This window comes from Podarcis filfolensis (assembly GCF_964270895.1).
Source record: "Podarcis filfolensis genome assembly, chromosome: 14".
Classification (NCBI taxonomy): Eukaryota; Metazoa; Chordata; class Lepidosauria; order Squamata; family Lacertidae; genus Podarcis; species Podarcis filfolensis.
This window is the reverse complement of record NC_139616.1, coordinates 41493564-41511029: the sequence shown is the minus strand read 5'-3', so window position 1 is coordinate 41511029 and position 17466 is coordinate 41493564. Positions and strand designations below refer to the sequence as shown.

Sequence of the window (17466 nt, the reverse complement as noted above, 5' to 3'; positions counted from 1 at the left end):
GTAGCACCTTAAAGACCAACTAAGTTAGTTCTTGGTATGAGCTTTCGTGTGCATGCACACTTCTTCAGATACACACGAAAGCTCATACCAAGAACTAACTTAGTTGGTCTTTAAGGTGCTACTGGAAGGAAAAAAAATTTTTGTTTGTTTGTTTTGACTATGACAGACCAACACGGCTACCTATCTGTAATTAGAATTAAATTTACACATTTTCAGTAGGAAATTGTACATAGCCTACTAAGGTCCCAAAGGCGACCTTACAATCAAAGTAAAGAATACAGTAAAAACCACAAAATTATAATCAGAATTTAAAATTATAGTATCAGTATCGTATCACTGGTGCCGCCCAAAGGCCTGGGAAAACAAAAACAAAAATGTATTTGCCTTGTGCTGAAACAGTGTTGTTGTTTTTTGCAATTCACTTTGATTTTTTCTTGTAATCAAACCGTATATAAATTTTATGAAAAGAAAAAACGAAACAACAAATACATCCTATTTGCTTCCTATCCCTGAACTGCTAAGATTCTGTATGAACTTCAGTAAATGTTGATAAGTTGACGAATGGGCGTATGGCAGCACAAATGAAAGCGGGCAGTCACCTGCTAGTCATTTGTCATTGTTCATGAGTGTAACCTGAAAATCTTTGAGATTATGTAGATGCACGTAGGATCGTCCTTGTTCTCTTGCGATAGTTGACAACCTCCACCTTTCGTATATTCACTGTAATATATGCATCTGTGTTGAACAATGAAGTATAAATCAAGTTAATAAGGCGAAAGCTCAGAAGCTAAGAGGAATGCAAAGCACTTTCTGATTGAAGATGAAATAATGTGGATTCAATACATAACCTAAATGCTTGCTGTGTGAATACTAAACAATTACTTAAACACTAAACAAGAGAACTGAATGGGAAGCAATTACTTTAATGTAGCAAGCTACCCCCTACCCCTCAAAATAATTAGTGCTCATAACCGCAGGGGGGTTAGGCGGGGAATAGCCAGGCACGTAAAAGAATTATGTGTTTTAGCTTTTCATTCCAGCTGCTGTTCAGCTACTTTTTTGGGGGAAAGAAAAAAAAGAAGTATGGTTGCGTTTTAGGTGCGAGAGAGAACTGATCTAGGCATCCTGACTATAATATCCTCCTTTCGTTGGTTCAGTCATTTTTATATTCTGCCCTTCCTCTCATAGGGAGCACAGGGTAGCTTACAATAAAAATAATCCAAGGACTCTTTTAAAGAGGCCTTAACATCCCTTAAGGCCAGAGTTTTCCTTCTCCTAGAACTTCCTTAAACCTCCGCTGCCTTGTGGGTATACTCATTGGTGAGAGAGGCTTTGAGACTAACGCTTGAGAAATAATCTTTTATCTGCTGCCTTGTGGGACAACTCCGGGAAAAGTAAAGGCCAATGAATAAACCCTACACGGATCCAGAGTGGAATCCCTAACACAGTTGGACGGCGCCTTGTACGCCTCCTCCTGGCAACTCCTGAAGCCAAGCTGGTGCCAAATGTACTGTTCTGCTTCCCTTTGGACCACATCAGCAAGGACAAGAGAAGGGTCTTGTTGTCTGGGCAGCCCAGGGCTTCCCCATATACTAGCTTTGCTTTTTAATCGTGCGTTTGAGCTGCCCTAGATATTTTGAGTGCCGTGTTACCGACTATTGCTTTCTACTGCCATCTTGTGCTCTTTTGTACTGATCTCCTTAAGGAGGAAGAACAGGATATAAATGATTTCAAACAACCAAAAATAAACAACTGCCTAAGCGAGTGAATTAAAAAATGGAAGCAGATGCTTCCAATCCCCTCCTCGCAGCTGCACCAGGGGAGGAGAGGGTCACAAACATCATTTTTAGCATTGCATCTGAACTAGTCCAGTAAGTTTCCCTGCTCCCCAGTGGAATCTGCTTCCAGGAATAGGTGGGATTCATGCGACGAGTTCTGCTGATAGCAAGAACATAAGAGCCCTGCTCAAATCAGGCCAGCATTCTGTTCTCAAAGTGGCAAACTAGATACCTGTGGAATGCTTGCAAGCAGGACCTAAGTATAACAGCCCCCTCCCCACTTGTGATTCCCAGCAGATGTTATTCATTGACCTAATGCCTCCAGTAGCATAGCTTTGCCCTCCATGAGTTTATCTAATAGTCTTTTAAAGCCATTCTGGTCAGTGGCCGTTGTTCCCTCTAGTTCCATCCTTTAACTAATGCATTTTGTGATTTCCCTTTTTTTTTTGGTCCTAAATGTTCCCTAAACTCAAGTGGTCTAGCCAAGGAATGTGAAACTCCCCTCCTGGATATGGGTTTCCTAGACTGGCATGGAATGTCCTGGGAGAGGCAAACGCCTGATTGGTTCTTAGCCAGGACTTGCAAACCTTGGGCCAGATGGGAAATGTAGTTCATCATTCCTGCAGATGTGTCACTAAACCGTGACTAAAGCCAACAAAGGAAAGGGAGACTTTGGCCCAGAGGGAATGGGAGGTTGCCTGTAGCTTAGTCCCAGTCATCTTGGCCATGAGAAGAGTTCTGCACAAGGGCGCTTACTTACAAGTGGTAATAAAATAAACATGCAGGAGTTCTTTGGTGTGTTAGTCTCAAAAACCAAATAGTTTCATGACCGCTTTTAAAACATGTTTAGCTCTTGCTGGCTGTATGCGAAAGAAACACCACAATTGGGACCAGCTGCCAAGGTGCCATGCTGCCATCCATCACAAATGTCATCAACCTAGCTGACAGCCACGACCGGGCAGCATTTGCTATGGTGACCCACGTCAAGCAGGAGCCTCGCGAAAGAGAAAACAGTGAATCTAAGGAAGAGGTAACTCGGTTTTCATATTGCAATATGCCTTTTTTGCCTTCGTTTAAGAATATTCCATTTAACATGTGAGCCCGTCTCATTCCAAGTTTATTTTGCTCAGTACTGCTCAGACTGGCAGTCACTCTAATAGTCTTGGGCAGGAATCTTTTTTGAGCCCTGGTCATTTTCATTAGGGATTGAATCTGGAACCTTCTGCATGCAAAACAGGTTTTTTACCCTCTGAGCTATTACCGCCTCCCCTGAAGGAACAGCCCTTTCCCACCTAGAGCAAAAGTCATGACCCCATCAGCCCTACACCAATTCCTATCTACTCTGACTGACCTCTGCTCTCCAAGGTCTCGGGCAATTACTTTTCCCCCAGCCCTGGCACTTGAGATCCTTTTACCCAGAAATGACAATTGAACCGGGGGATCTACTGCTTATAAAGCCTCTGCTTATCACTTAGCTATGGGCATTCCCAAAATAAATGTCAAAATATTTATTTCAAAGAAAGGAGGGGGGCCTGTGCAGGAGGAGGAAAGGGAAGTTTGCTGTGGGTCAGCTGTGTAATTTTAGGTCTGTGGCTTTCCAAAAGTCATTGGATTCAAACCCTTATCAGCCCCAGCCAACATTGCCAGTGGATCGGGATGGTAGGAGCTGTTGTCCTGTAGCATCAGTTGGACCACAGGTTAGCCAGCCTTTCTCTAAACCATGGTTTAAAGTTTACATTCCTGCCCAAATTGCTCTCTTTGAAATTCACTTCAAAAGAGGTTTTGTCCTGCAGCATCATTGCTCAGCCAACAGAGGTCTGAAGTCATGCATTTGTTCCACATGTTGAGATCTTTGCACTTTAGTGTCTCTTTATATCATCTCAGACCTCATGTCCTTTTTCTTTTTTCTTCTTTTTAGGATGTGGAGATAGACATTGAGTTGGCTCCAGGTGATCAGACTAGTACACCCAAAACCAAAGAGCTTTCTGAAAAGGACATTGGCAACCAGTTGCACATGCTAACCAACCGACATGATAAATTTCTCGACTCTCTTCGAGAAGTGAAGGTTCGTCCTTTGCTAGATGCCTTGGGTTGTTCCTTAGGAATGGCGGTGTATACCCATTTAAAATTAGTTAATAACCATGCATAGGATTACGTGGTGTTCGTCATAGTATTGCTGCAGCTGTTCCATAGCTGTGCTGCGGAATAAGACTATGAGGGATGAATTGCTGGTCTTTATGTATAGAGTCATGGCCTGTGGGGGGCGGGGAGGCAGGCGAAGGAAGCTCCTTCATCATTCAATATGCCTAACCGTATTGATTTTATTTCAAGACTGGAGCCCTGCTAAGTGCCTTTGTGCAGCTGTGCCATATTTCCACGCCCTTAGCTGAAAGGACCTGGATCCAGCTGTTCTCCAGATTGTGGAAAATCCTGTCGGATAGACAGCAACATGTGAGTGTGACTTTTTATTATTACAACAAAGCACATTTTGAGAAAAGGTGTGGAAAAAATCCGAAACATTTTTATATTACTATTTTTTTGTTGCCTCTCATGCTGTATATTGCAACTGCAGAAAGCATGTAAAACTTTGGAGGAATTATGTGCAGTCGGTGAAAGAGAGACATTCAAACTTTCTTGGGAATAATACATTAGAGAAATCACTAGTTCAGCGTTTCCCAAACTTGGGTCTCCTGCTGTATTTGGACTATAACTCCCATCATTCCTAGCTAGCAGGACCAGTGGTCACAGGTGATGCTTGCTGCATATTCGGGGAACCATTTCAAGCTGGCCAGGACTTGTATTTTATAAATGTAGGCAATTAAGAAAACTTCCTTCAGTAATAGTTGATGATCTCCAATTTTACTTGGTTTTGTTGTATATAGCAAACTGCTTGTTTTTTCCACAATACAGGCAGTATGTAAGCACTTTTATAAATAGTATTTCTGAGACTAGAAGTACACATTTCAGCATCTTTGCTATTTGAGATCATTGCATGAGAACTGTCCCAATATATTGATGTTTCTGTGTTGAAATGACTTGATTGCTTTAACACGAAGATTCAGCAGTTTTTCCTACCCTCCTATCTCTTCTCTCTCAGGCCCTTGCAGGAGAAATCAGCCCGTTCTTGTGTAGCGGGAGCCATCAAGTGCAGCGGGACTGCCAGCCTAGTGCACTGAACTGTTTCGTGGAGGCCATGTCTCAGTGTGTCCCTCCCATTCCAATCAGGCCCTGTGTGCTGAAGTACCTGGGTAAAACACACAACCTCTGGTTCCGTTCGACTCTGATGCTGGAGCACCAAGCCTTTGAGAAAGGACTGAGTCTCCAGATTAAGCCTAAGCACTGCACTGAGTTTTATGAGCAGGAAAGCATAACTCCGCCTCAACAGGTAGGAAGCAACGTTTGCAGTTTGCAGGGCTCAGAAGCGATAGTGGTCAAATCCACTATTTCTTTCAAATTTCACCGGTTTTCCTTACCTCAGGATCTGCAGCCCAGAGTGGCTTCAGATCTTGGCTAAGAGAAACCTTGGTTGCTTCAGCTGTGATTAAAGCTAGCGGATTGTTTTAACTGTATTTGTGTGCTGGGAGGGAAGAATTTGCGTTAAGAAATGACTCTGGTGAGGAGAACCCTGTTCCCAAGCTTGGCTGTACAGTGGTACCTCGGGTTACATATGTTTCAGGTTACATACTCCGCTAACCCAGAAATAGTACCTCGGGTTAAGAACTTTGCTTCAGGATGAGAACAGAAATCGTGCTCCGGCGCCATGGCAGCAGCAGGAGGCCCCATTAGCTAAAGGGGTGCTTCAGGTTAAGAACAGTTTCAGGTTAAGAACGGACCTCTGGAACGAATTAAGTACTTAACCCAAGGTACCACTGTATAAGTTTGTGAACCAAGGTTAGCAGTACGTCTTTCTTGGCCCTTGGTGGCTGAAATTTTCCTGCACACTCCATTGTTCAAAGTTGAAACAGCTGATCTCACCCCCCCCAAAAAAAAATTAGCTTATTTTTCAGTATGTGCTTGAGCTTGGCAGGATGTGGGGGAGAGAGAAAGAGAGAGGCAGAGTAGGATGGCCATGCCCACCACCGTCATGTGACTTCTGGAAGTTTGGCCAAGGGTGTATGTATATGACCCACGAGGTAAAAACGTCCACCTCCCTTTGGTGTAAGCGATTGTTTTCTGTGGGAGTGCTGGCAGTCTTCTGTGAAGGTGGATCCTGGCCTGCCAGCCTCCAGCATTTCCTCAACATGGCTCTCCCAACAAAGCTAGTTCCAGAACGGGACAGTAGCGTATCTTCAGTCAGCTGAGAAAATGTTCTTAGCTTTGATGGAATCAGGCACTCATCATATTGTGAACTGCAAAAGTATAGGCCTATTCCAGAAGTTCTTTTAACTGAGTAAGCTCAAGACACCAGAGTTGCCCGTGTTTGTTTGGCCAGCTGCCTGATTATTCCAGTTCCCGGCTCATAGCTTTATTGCAGAAAATGTCTGCTTCATAATGGGTCGGTCATAAACTTTGCGCCATAGCAGCAACATTTATTATATTGTTATTGTTGTTCTTTTTGCTTTTCCTCTCCCTCTAAGGAAATACTCGATTCCCTTGCGGAGCTGTACTGTCTATTACAAGAGGAGGACATGTGGGCTGGATTGTGGCAGAAACGCTGTAAATTTCCGGAGACGGCAACTGCTATTGCTTACGAGCAACACGGCTTCTTTGAGCAGGTAGTATATTAGATTAAAAATTGACCATATAAATATGGCAAGCACACAGAGTGCAGGTGCGTGATTGTACTGGAAGCATTATATAATGTCCCTGTATTGAAGAACGGGGGCTGCCGACAACCTTGATATAGCATGTCTTACAAGCAGAGCTACAGTCAGGCAGCGCATGAGCGAATTTAATTGAAGGGCTTTTTCACGCCTCTTCAGAAAAGCATTCCCCTGAACTTGACCTTTCTGATCTAATTGTTTTAGTTGTTCAACTTTTAATTGTTATGCTTTTTAACAGGCTTGCTTCAACACATGTTCCAATTGTAGATGTTTTTAACCTTTTGATGGAGTTTGTTTTATTGTATATTTTAAAGACATGTGGATATTTTATACTTGTAAACCACTTGGAAGCCCATTTTGTGCATGTAAGTGGTATAATCACTATGCGCTGTAGAGGGAAGTGAGGGGCAGAGGGGCTGACTGTAAACAAGCTCTGCCTTGTGGGACATCTTCGGGAGAAGAAAAGGCTAAGGGGAAAACCTTACACAAATCCCGAGTGGAGTCCCCAAGGCACAAAAATGCACAGCTAAATGTAGTATGAGAGACATGATTGTCCTGGCTGTGACAAGCTAATAATAATAATAATAATAATAATAATAATAATAATAATAATAATAATAATAGATTACATTGATGCCCCACCCTTCTTCTCAAACACATTTGTGATCAAGCAATGCCATTAAAAGGGATGCGGGTGGGTTAAACCACAGAGCCTAGGGCTTGCCGATCAGAAGGTCGGCAGTTTGAATCCCCGCAATGGGGTGAGCTCCCGTTGCTTGGTCCCAGCTCCTGCCAACCTAGCAGTTCAAAAGCACGTCAAAGTGCAAGTAGATAAATAGGTACCAGTCCAGCGGGAAGGTAAACGGCGTTTCCGTGCGCTGCTCTGGTTCGCCAGAAGCGGCTTAGTCAAGCTGGCCACATGACCCGGAAGCTGTACGCCGGCTCCCTTGGCCAGTAAAGTGAGATGAGCGCTGCAACCCCAGAGTTGGCCACGACTGGACCTAACGGTCAGGGGTCCCTTTACCTTTACCTAATGCCGTTAAAAATAAAATGCAAATATATTTTAAGCGCAGGGAGTGGGGATCGCAATTAAAACAAATTCAGAAAGAGATGTCACCAAATCACGTGCTTGGATAGCCTGATGAAATGGAGGGGTTTTCAACAGGCATCTAAAACAGCAGTACAGTGAAGGTACTTGCAATTAATGCAGATGGGTGATATACACATTTCCCTCCCACCATATCCAGGAGCAAGGGCCATACATGCACATCAGTGGCACCAGTCTTCTGCATGAGGAAAGAGAAGCTTTACTGAATGCAACTGTGGATCTTATTGACTACAGTCTGTTGCATAGCCTTAATTCTGGCTTTTCAGATCAGGAAACAGTGATGCAGCATCTGTTTGAGAGTGTGCCGCCTCCTGTAGGATCCTGTGAAGAAATAAGCTTCTTCAATTTCTTCTAGGCACAGGAAACCTATGAGAAAGCAATGGAGAAAGCGAAGAAAGAACATGAAAGAAGCAATGCTTCCCCTGCCATTTTCCCAGAGTATCAGCTCTGGGAGGACCACTGGATTCGGTATGTTAATTGAATTTGTTCTACTGCTCGGTTTTGATGTATCTTAAAAGGTTTGATGTGAGGCTGAACATAAAATTCAGAAGAGGAATGGGCAAATTTAGTTGAATCTCCTGTTGTTTAACTGATGCCTCAAGCCCATCAGTGGCACCGTTTGCTATTGGCTGAACAAATCTCATCATACTTATTCCAGATCAAAACTGCTATACAGGAAAAAAACACCTTGCTTTTTTTAAAAAAAACAACCTTTAATTTGCCATAGTTAAAGCCTCTTTTTAACCATGCATTTTAGCAAATGTTTTGGCAATAAAAACTAAAAAACAATTTGGAAGCTTAAAAATTCGGCCCAAAAGCAGGAAAACCTGCCTGGGTTGTGTGTGCTCAGATGTGCAAGTATGGTTCAGCCAGGAACATCTGGGTACAACTACCGTATTTTTCCATCTATCAGGCGAGGTTTTTTGACTCAAAAATCATGTCAAAAAACTGGGGGCTTCGTATACACGGATAGTGGCATGTGAGGGGAGCTGGTTGGTGGCCCACACTCTAGGGAGCTTCCTGCCCACAGTGGCATGGGGGGAGTGGCTGCCCACTTTGCCAGCCCCCAACAATGGTCCTGCTGGAGTGATCGCTCGTGTGCAATTCCCCCTTTAAAAAGCTCAAAAACTTTGGGCCATCTCCCCTCATTTTCTTTAAATTTAGTCCCCCCAAATAGGGGATGTCTTATACATGGGGGCATCTTATACACTGAAAAATATGGTACAGTGCTACCTCGAGTTACAAACGCCTCAGGTTACAAACACTTCAGGTTACAAACTCCGCTAACCTGGAAGAGTTACCTCGAGTTGAGAACTTTGCCCCAGGATGAGAACGGAAATCGTGTGCTGGCGGCGCAGCAGCAGCAAGAGGCCCATTAGCGAAAGCACGCCTCTAGTTAAGAACAGTTTCAGGTTAAGAATGGACCTCCAGAACGAATTAAGTTCATAACTAGAGGTACCACTGTACTAGCTTTTTAAAAAGCTTTAGTAATTTGGACCATCAACACCATCGCATCCATTTGTTGAGACTAGCTGGCCTAGCACGTGGAATCAGTAGCGATGCAGAGAAAGCTCCCTTGGAAAGCGTGGCTTTCAGAAGCCTGAATTTTGCTTCCAGGACCTCATCACTACATTTCCCCATGTAATTGGTGGCAGGCAGTGTGAACCACAACCACTCTCTCCTCCCCAGCACTATTTACCAAGCGACGGGCATTTCCAGTCAGCTTGGATTTAATTTTGGGGTTGCATTTGCCTTTTTGAAGAAACTTAAGGCACCAGTGCTACTCAGGAGGTAGGAGACTCCCTGATCCACTTAAACAAGTCTTGCTAATGGCACCGTCTGACTCAGGAATGTGAAAATCTGCTTCAAATCACCCTGATTTGCCTCATTGTTTGGGGTGCTCACAGAGCTGATGCATACCCCTAGTATTTATAAATTTGGAGGGGTGTTCTTCCTTTGTAACGGTTGTATGCTTGACTTTGCATTTCGGTTGTGTTTTACATATTTATTGTAAGCCGCCCAGGGGAGTTTGTTTGGTTGGGCAGCATTTTAAGCATCACAAATAAGTTCATAAAATAAACTCCCTCTATTAACTATTTGAAATGGGCAAAGGTACTCTTAACCAGTGAGCTCAACCTTGTGTTCCTTTTTCAAGGTGCTCCAAAGAGTTGAACCAGTGGGAAGCTCTGACAGAGTACGGCCAATCGAAGGGTCATATAAACCCCTACCTAGTCCTGGAATGTGCGTGGCGCATCTCCAACTGGACCGCCATGAAGGAGGCGCTGGTGCAGGTGGGTGTGTCCTTCCCCTTTGTCCCAGAGGATCCGGTTTAATTCATGATTGTACAAAGAGCAACTGTTGGAAGGTGGGCCTGCAGCTCCTATCAATGGAAGCTGCACCCTATGGAGTGGTGGTGCGCTTCCTTGTGATGGAGTGAGCAGCCAGCGAAGCTCGTGCTCTGCGTGCAGGCTTCCCAGATTTTTGTCCTAATTATTTCTTCAAGGGAAGAAGATGCTGATTGAGCATCTGCAAACGTAACACGGACAACTGGCTTCTGCTTCCAATCATTCTTGCCCTGTGTCTGGGGAGCTTTTTTAGCAGACGAGAGGAAAAGGGAGGCAAGTGAAGTGCGCAGGTATGCACACTGCAGTCCCCTGGTTCTCAAGAAACATCTGTCAGTAGGACAAGATGAAGAGAGTCAGGCTACTTTCCCTGGCTGCAGTGAAGACAAATACCTAAGGAGGAGCTAGATGCACTCCTGCCTTCGCAATCTTGTTTATAGGAAGGTCCATTCCAAGTACAGTGGAGCTAAATGTGAATACTGCTAAGAGTTTTTGTTGTTGTTGTTTAGTCGTGTCCGACTCTTCATGACCCCATGGACCAGAGCACGTCCGGCACTCCTGTCTTCCACTGCCTCCCACCGTTTCGTCAAACTCATGCTGGTAGCTTCGAGAACACTGTCCAGCCATCTCGTCCTCTGTTGTCCCCTTCTCCTTGTGCCCTCCATCTTTCCCAACATCAGGGTCTTTTCCAGGGAGTCTTCTCTTCTCATGAGGTGGCCAAAGTATTGGAGCCTCAGCTTCAAGATCTGTCCTTCCAGTGAGCACCCAGGGCTGATTTCCTTAAGAATGGATAGGTGTGATCTTCTTGCAGTCCATGGGGCTCTCAAGAGTCTCCTCCAGCAGCATAATTCAAAAGCATCAATCCTTCGGCGATCGGCCTTCTTTATGGTCCAGCTCTCACTTCCATACATCACTACTGGGAAAACCATAGCTTTAACTATACGGACCTTTGTTGGCAAGGTGATGTCTCTGCTAAGAGCCAGTGTGGTGTAGTGGTTAAGAGCGGTAATCTCGTAATCTGGGGAACCGGGTTCGCGTCTCCGTTCCTCCACATGCAGCTGCTGGGTGACCTTGGGCCAGTCACACTTCTTTGAAGTCTCTCAGCCCCACTCACCTCACAGAGTGTTTGTTGTGGGGGAGGAAGGGAAAGGAGAATGTTAGCCGCTTTGAGACTCCTTAAAGGGAGTGAAAGGCGGGATATCAAATCTAAACTCCTCCTCCTCCTCCTCCTCCTCTTCTTCTTCTTTGAGTTATGGGCAGCCTATTTAGTTTGGGATGGCTCTTTGCCTTACTTTTGTGTTTGAGCCTCCTCACACCAGGTGACCTCCGGCAAATCCCTTCTCTTCCCTGTTTATGCTTTTAGTCACAGCAAACCAGTGAGGACTATTTCTTCCCTTCCTTGGATGATTGTGCTCCTCTTCGTTCTTTGTTAAAACAGGGATGGCGAACCTGTGGCCTTCAAGATGGTATTGGACTGCAGCTCCCTTAACCTCAGCCAACGTCACCAGGGATAATGGGAGTTGGTCACGGGTTCCCCATCTCTGATGTCAAACCTAAATAGAAAACTACAAGTTATGAGCTTGTTCTGATGTAAAGGGTTTTTTTTTTTTTATCATTTACCTGTGGTTGAGCAGTTTAGAGTGGGCTTTGAGATCACTTCCCCACCCCCTTCAGGAACACCAATTCCCCTACTAAGTAGCTACATTAGCATTTATGTTAATTGATTTAACCAGGGTTCCTGCTTATGCAATAATCTGAAATAGTCTCGCATTGTGATTTCAGATACCAGGTTATAGGTCCGGTTGAGGCTTCTGTACATCAATATTGCCCTTGGCCTCAGGTAGCAAAATGCCTTGGGCTGGTGCTAGTTCACTTGGTATCCTGGTTAGCTCTAAAGTCACTGCTGATACGCCTGATAACTTAGGCACAATGGAGAAATGCATGTTTCAGGAAGGTGACAATGGTGGGACGGAGCATGTGAATTGTCAGCCAGTGTCCTATAGGAATAGCTGCCAAAATATGCACATGCAAGAAATACTAAGAAGAGAGCAGAGTCGTTGTCTCTTTCCTGACAGGGCATGGTTCTTTCAATAGTTCTGAGCTTTCATTTGTTTCATTTTGGCTCCAGAATTTGTGCAATAAGCTAAGTGCAGCATAGTCTGATGTACTTCTTCCTCCCCGTGAGTCTCTCTGTTTACTTTCTTAAAGCCAGCATTGGGAACGAAGGCATAAAACACTCCTGATGGCTAATTGAGATGTATTTCAGTTTGGGTGGCATAATTTCAAATAAAAAATGCGTTAGCGATAGATCATCCACTGCTTTATTCAAAGGCAAGATGTCCTGCGTTAGTCCTTAATGGCACTGCCTTGCAGAACTTGCACGGCATAGCTCAGCAACCGAAAGGACAAGAAATCAATAAAACATGTTTTGAGGCTTTAGTTAGCAAATGGCAGAAGTGGAATGGCTCAGACTGCTCATCGTTCAAAGTTCTTAGTCAAAATAATTGCAGCCTGGGCCTCCAGCAATTAATATTGCAGCTGGGCATGTTAAAATAGTACAGGTGATGCACCTGTTTTTTTTTAGTTTAAAATCACGCCTTAACACTTTTTCTGTTAATGAGTTTATTTTTCATTTTAATTCAGAGGGGTAAAAATAAACATAATATGGATGCAACAGAAGACATGTGAGAAAAACTGCAGTTAGGAGGAATGGTTCCAATACTGTGCTTGACTCTTAGTTGAGCATGTGTTTCACTGGCCCCAATTCAAATGTTATGGTTAAACCATGTCTTGTTCATTGGCATTGTGCCTTGAGCTTGTGTGCTACCTTCCTCATTTTCTGTTTTGCAATAAATATAGTTTGTTGGGATGTCCAAATCAGGCAAACTGTGATGATGAACAGGCTGGTACAGACATAATACGTAAGCCATGGTTCTTGCTAATCATACTTCAGACTCCAAAGCATGGTTTATGTTCCTGATGCACAGGCAACTTATAGTTTGTATGATTTCCCTCTGCCTCTTCCTTCCCTGAAAGTCCCTAGATGCTAAACCATGGTTCATCAGATTGCCTTGGTTTAGGCATCAGAGCAGAGCATGACTTGATTTTACACCTGAATTACATCGCAGCCTTGGGATTTCTTCTTAATAAGTCAAGGTGCAGAATAGGTTAAATGCCTAAATGTATTTTGAGCTGCAATTTTGTCTCCTCTATTGGAGTAAAGAGAGTTGGAGGATGTAGTTGTTCTAATGTAGTAGCTGAAAAACAACAGTTTTCAAATAGGTGAGCTTTGCCCTTTATGACACACCATGTAGTTACCGTATTTTTCGTCCCATAAGACGCTCCTTCCCATAGGACACACCTAATTTTTTTGGGGGGGGGGAGAAAGGAAATTTTCCCCCCTTTATTTCCCCCCCAAAACCAGATCGGAGAACAGCGGGATGACGGCGCTGTGCCTCCCCGCTGTCCCCCGAGCTTGTGGGGCTGGCCGATGTCTGCCTGGCGCACGGGGCACTCTGCTTCAGGGCGCCCTACACGCCGGGCGGCAGGCTGCTATCCGCAGCGTGGGGAGCCCTGCGGGAACTCCCACGCTGCGGATGTCTGCCCGGCATGCGGGGCGCTCTGCTTCAGGGCATTCCGCGCACCGGGCGGCAGGCTGCTATCCGCAGCGTGGGGAGCCCCATGGGAACTCCCACAGGGCTCCCCAGGCTGCGGATATCTGCCCGGCGCGCGGGGAGCTCTGCTTCAGGGCACCCTACACGCCGGGCGGCAGGCTGCTATCCGTAGCGTGGGGAGCCCCGCAGGAACTCCCACAGGGCTCCCCAGGCTGCGGATGTCTGCCCGGCGCGCGGGGCGCTCTGCTTCAGGGCGCCCCACGCGCTGGGCAGCAGGCTGCTATCCGCAGCCTAGGGAGTCCTGCGGGCTCCCCAGGCTTGCTTATAGCTTCCTGAAGCCTGGAGAGCGAGAGGGTTCGGTGCGCACCGACACCTCTCACTCTCCAAGCTTCAGCGAAAGCCTGTATTCGCCCCAATAGGACGCACACAGATTTCCCCTTCATTTTTGGAGGGGAAAAAGTGCGTCCTATAGGGTGAAAAATACGGTACACCCTGTCTCCTTTGCCATCTCTACTGAGCAATGTGGATTTGTATTCTGATCATCCTTGTCCTTTCATAGGAACCACTTGAGAATATATGAGCTAGAACCACATACGTGTGTGTGTGTGTGTGTACCTGATGAGTTAGTCCTTCATAAAACCGGGGCTGCTGTAGAGCATTCAAAATCTAGTAGATTGCTTCAGGGCACTCTGTTTTTCATGTCTAAAATATCTTGAGTGTGTGTTCGGGTTGAGTGAAATTCATGCTGTATTAAACATTTATAAAGCTAAGTGGCTGCAAAGAAGGGAGGACTGGTTTCAATATATAGCTCCTTCTTGTCTCACTGGTTAATCCATAATTCAGGCATGTGGGGGGATATTTAAGAACTTTTCTACCTTGATGCGATTTATTTCTTTAAAGAAATAAAAAAAAGGCTCAGTAAAGCTTACTCAAGTATCAGCATCATCCACATAGTAACTTGTCTCTGATTGAAGCTTTCCCAAGAATCCCAGCATGAATCCCAGTGAAGTTCATATTTAAGTCAAACGACAGCTCCTTGCTCAGAATTCTGTGTTCTGCCTTAATCTGGTGTGCTGAACTCAGCTGTACTCTCCCCCACCCTTTTGTGTTTGCGTAAGCTTTCAGTTCTTTGCTGGGTTTTAATGCAAAGCTACGGGGTGTGTATAACTAGGAAGGTTAGTGGTTACAGCATGAGGAAAGAGATGAGCTGTGTATGAGCACTCCTAGACGGGAGCTTTCAAATGTAGCGAGAGACCAGTCAAAATCTAACCTGAATGTGAACTGTAGACCAGCTGTATTCTGCAGCATTGTACCCTTTGAGCTTCCCAACTACATCATCATCATCATCACCATCATATTTTTTTATTTATACCCCGCCCATCTGGCTGGGTTTCCCCAGCCACTCTGGGCAGCTCCCAACGAAACAATAAAAACACAATAAAAGATCAAACATTAAAAACTTCCCTAAACAGGGCTGCTTTCAGATATCTTCTAAAAATCAGATAATTGTTTATTTCCTTGATATCTGATAGGAGGACGTTCCACAGGGCAGGCGCCACTACCAAGAAGGCCCTCCTACTGGTTCCTTGTAACCTCACTTCTCACAGTGAGGAAACTGCCAGAAGGCCCTCGGCACTGGACTTAAATGTCTGGGCTGAACGATGGGGGTGGAGATGCTCCTTCAGGTATACTGGGCGGAGGCTATTTAGGGCTTTAAAGGTCAGCACTAACACTTTGAATTGTGCTCAGAAATGTACTGGAAGCCAATGTACGTCTTTCAGGACCGGTGTCGGCAGCCACTCCCAGTCACCTGTTTAGCTTCCGCATTCTGGATTAGTTGCAGTTTCCAGGTCACCTTCGAAGGTAGCCCCATGTAGAGCACATTGCAGTAGTCCAAGCGGGAGATAACCAGAGCATGCACCACTCTGGTGAGACAGTGCGCAAGCAGGTAGGGTCTCAGCCTGTGTACCAGATGGAGCTGGTAGACCGCTGCCGTGGACACAGAATTGACCTGCGCCTCCATGGACAGCTATGAGTCCAAAATGGCGTAGTTGCATTGTATCTTGGAGTGGTGGGTGCTGGAGTTGCCACATGACCTCAGCACTATAGTTCACCATCCTCCCAGCCTGCCACACGCTCCCATTTCTGATGGTTTATGCTTCTTGACATGTGTGGGAGCAGGCAAAGGCTAGAGTTTACCCCGAGATGGAAATGCAGTAAATAAACAAATTCAAGGGCTATGTAGAGTGAATCCGTTCCTTTCAAATCAATAGCAACATTTTCATGGAATTTGAGATTTGGATTATCTGGAGACATCAGTACTAGGGTGGATGCTAGTGGAAAATATGACTCTGTGGGGCATCCTCATGCCCAGGAAAGCCGTGTTGCTTCCTGTGAAATATTAGCCAGAAGCTTTGCTCTCAGTGTCCAAGTGCTGCTATATATTGTTTCATAACTGTGGATTATGTTTGAGGTAAAGGTCCAGAATACTCTGTACTTTTAGCATTGGTTAAGGCCCTGAAGGACAATTTGGGAAATATATACAGACACAGACACACATAATATCGAGGAATTTAGCATAGGAAGGAAACGGGCTATGTATTATCTCACTCAGCTGTGAAATAGGGAGTTGAAATAAACATGTCTTTATAAAGATTGCTTCCAGGATGAAGGAGGCCTTTTATCTTTGAAGGGGTGTCCACAACTTGAGTGCAGCCATAGGAAACATAAAGTTTTCTGCATTATTAAGAAAGGAGGTCGGGCGCTCTGAGTACAGATACCTGCTGCAGTCCTCTCTCCTGAAAACTCTACTTTACTCAGCTGTTGGGTATTCACTTTCAAATCCCTGTTGGTTTAAAGTTTTAACAGAACCACAGTCCCATTCATGGAAGCCCAATCCCTTCAATAATTATGGAATCATTTCATAATAATGATCATCATCATATTTTGGTGCTGTTTCCACGTCCCCCCTCCCCCTGCAGCTGTGCAATACTGAATAGATTGCAGGGTAGAATTGAAGCCTTGAATTGCGGCCAAGTGAATTGATCATGTCTGACAGCTTCGCGTTGTGAAGGCTTGCAGGCTGAATCGACGTGACAGCCACCAGCAACTGCGGACATGCCATAGCTGGAGCTTGGATTGAAAGAGAGATTTTCAGTAATGAGGCCTGTACTAATGAACTAAAGAGAAAATAAGTGAAGCTGTAAATTGAGCTGCTCTGGATTTATTTATTTTAAGCCAGAAAACATGTTTTTCATAAATACAAGGATGTTGAGGCCTAATTGCCTCCATGCTGCTTCTACATTTATGCTTACTGTCCACTTTCCACTGGAGGTAAATGGCGCTGGTGTTGCTTAATGCGACAATTTTGAGCCACCTATATAAACTCAGTGCAAAGAACTGGAGATCTTGACAATGGAAAACTGTGTTAAGTTCTATAACAAGTGTGTCTCTGGACCTCAAATTGAGACTCATACAAGCAAAAATAATATTTAGAACGTACTGGACTCCATTATGCTGGTCATTGACAAATTTAACAATACTTGGAATTCATTTTTATAAATGCCGTATTAGGTTACGGTCTGGTTAACCGCAGTAACAACTTTTTGTAATGTCTACAAGTTTTTTTGTTTGGTTTTGTTTTCTGTATGGGTGCTATTTCTTCTTCTTTGCATCTTATCTTACTCTGTGCACTTGTAATTATGTACTTTTTATCTTTCAGTAAAGAATATAAAATAAGAAACTCCCACCTGCTCCCACCAACATGGTAAATCATCAGGCATGATGGGAGCAATGTAGTATGGAGGGCCACAGCTTTCCCTCCCTTATTTTAATGTCCACCCAATTTTTTAAGCTAAGACA

At 44.7% G+C, this 17466-nt stretch overlaps 1 protein-coding gene across 3 annotated transcripts in view; it reads left to right on the top strand.

Annotated features, from left to right (window-relative positions):
• TRRAP (transformation/transcription domain associated protein) overlaps positions 1–17466 on the top strand; it is a 153491-nt gene that overhangs the window by 78972 nt on the left and 57053 nt on the right. For all 3 annotated transcript variants that reach the window (XM_083584841.1, XM_083584840.1, XM_083584839.1), the window contains 7 exons: positions 2629–2808; positions 3697–3843; positions 4110–4229; positions 4876–5163; positions 6356–6493; positions 8005–8117; positions 9805–9940. In XM_083584841.1, the coding sequence (XP_083440967.1) occupies positions 2629–2808; positions 3697–3843; positions 4110–4229; positions 4876–5163; positions 6356–6493; positions 8005–8117; positions 9805–9940 (1122 nt within the window). The remainder of the gene's footprint in view (positions 1–2628; positions 2809–3696; positions 3844–4109; positions 4230–4875; positions 5164–6355; positions 6494–8004; positions 8118–9804; positions 9941–17466) is intronic.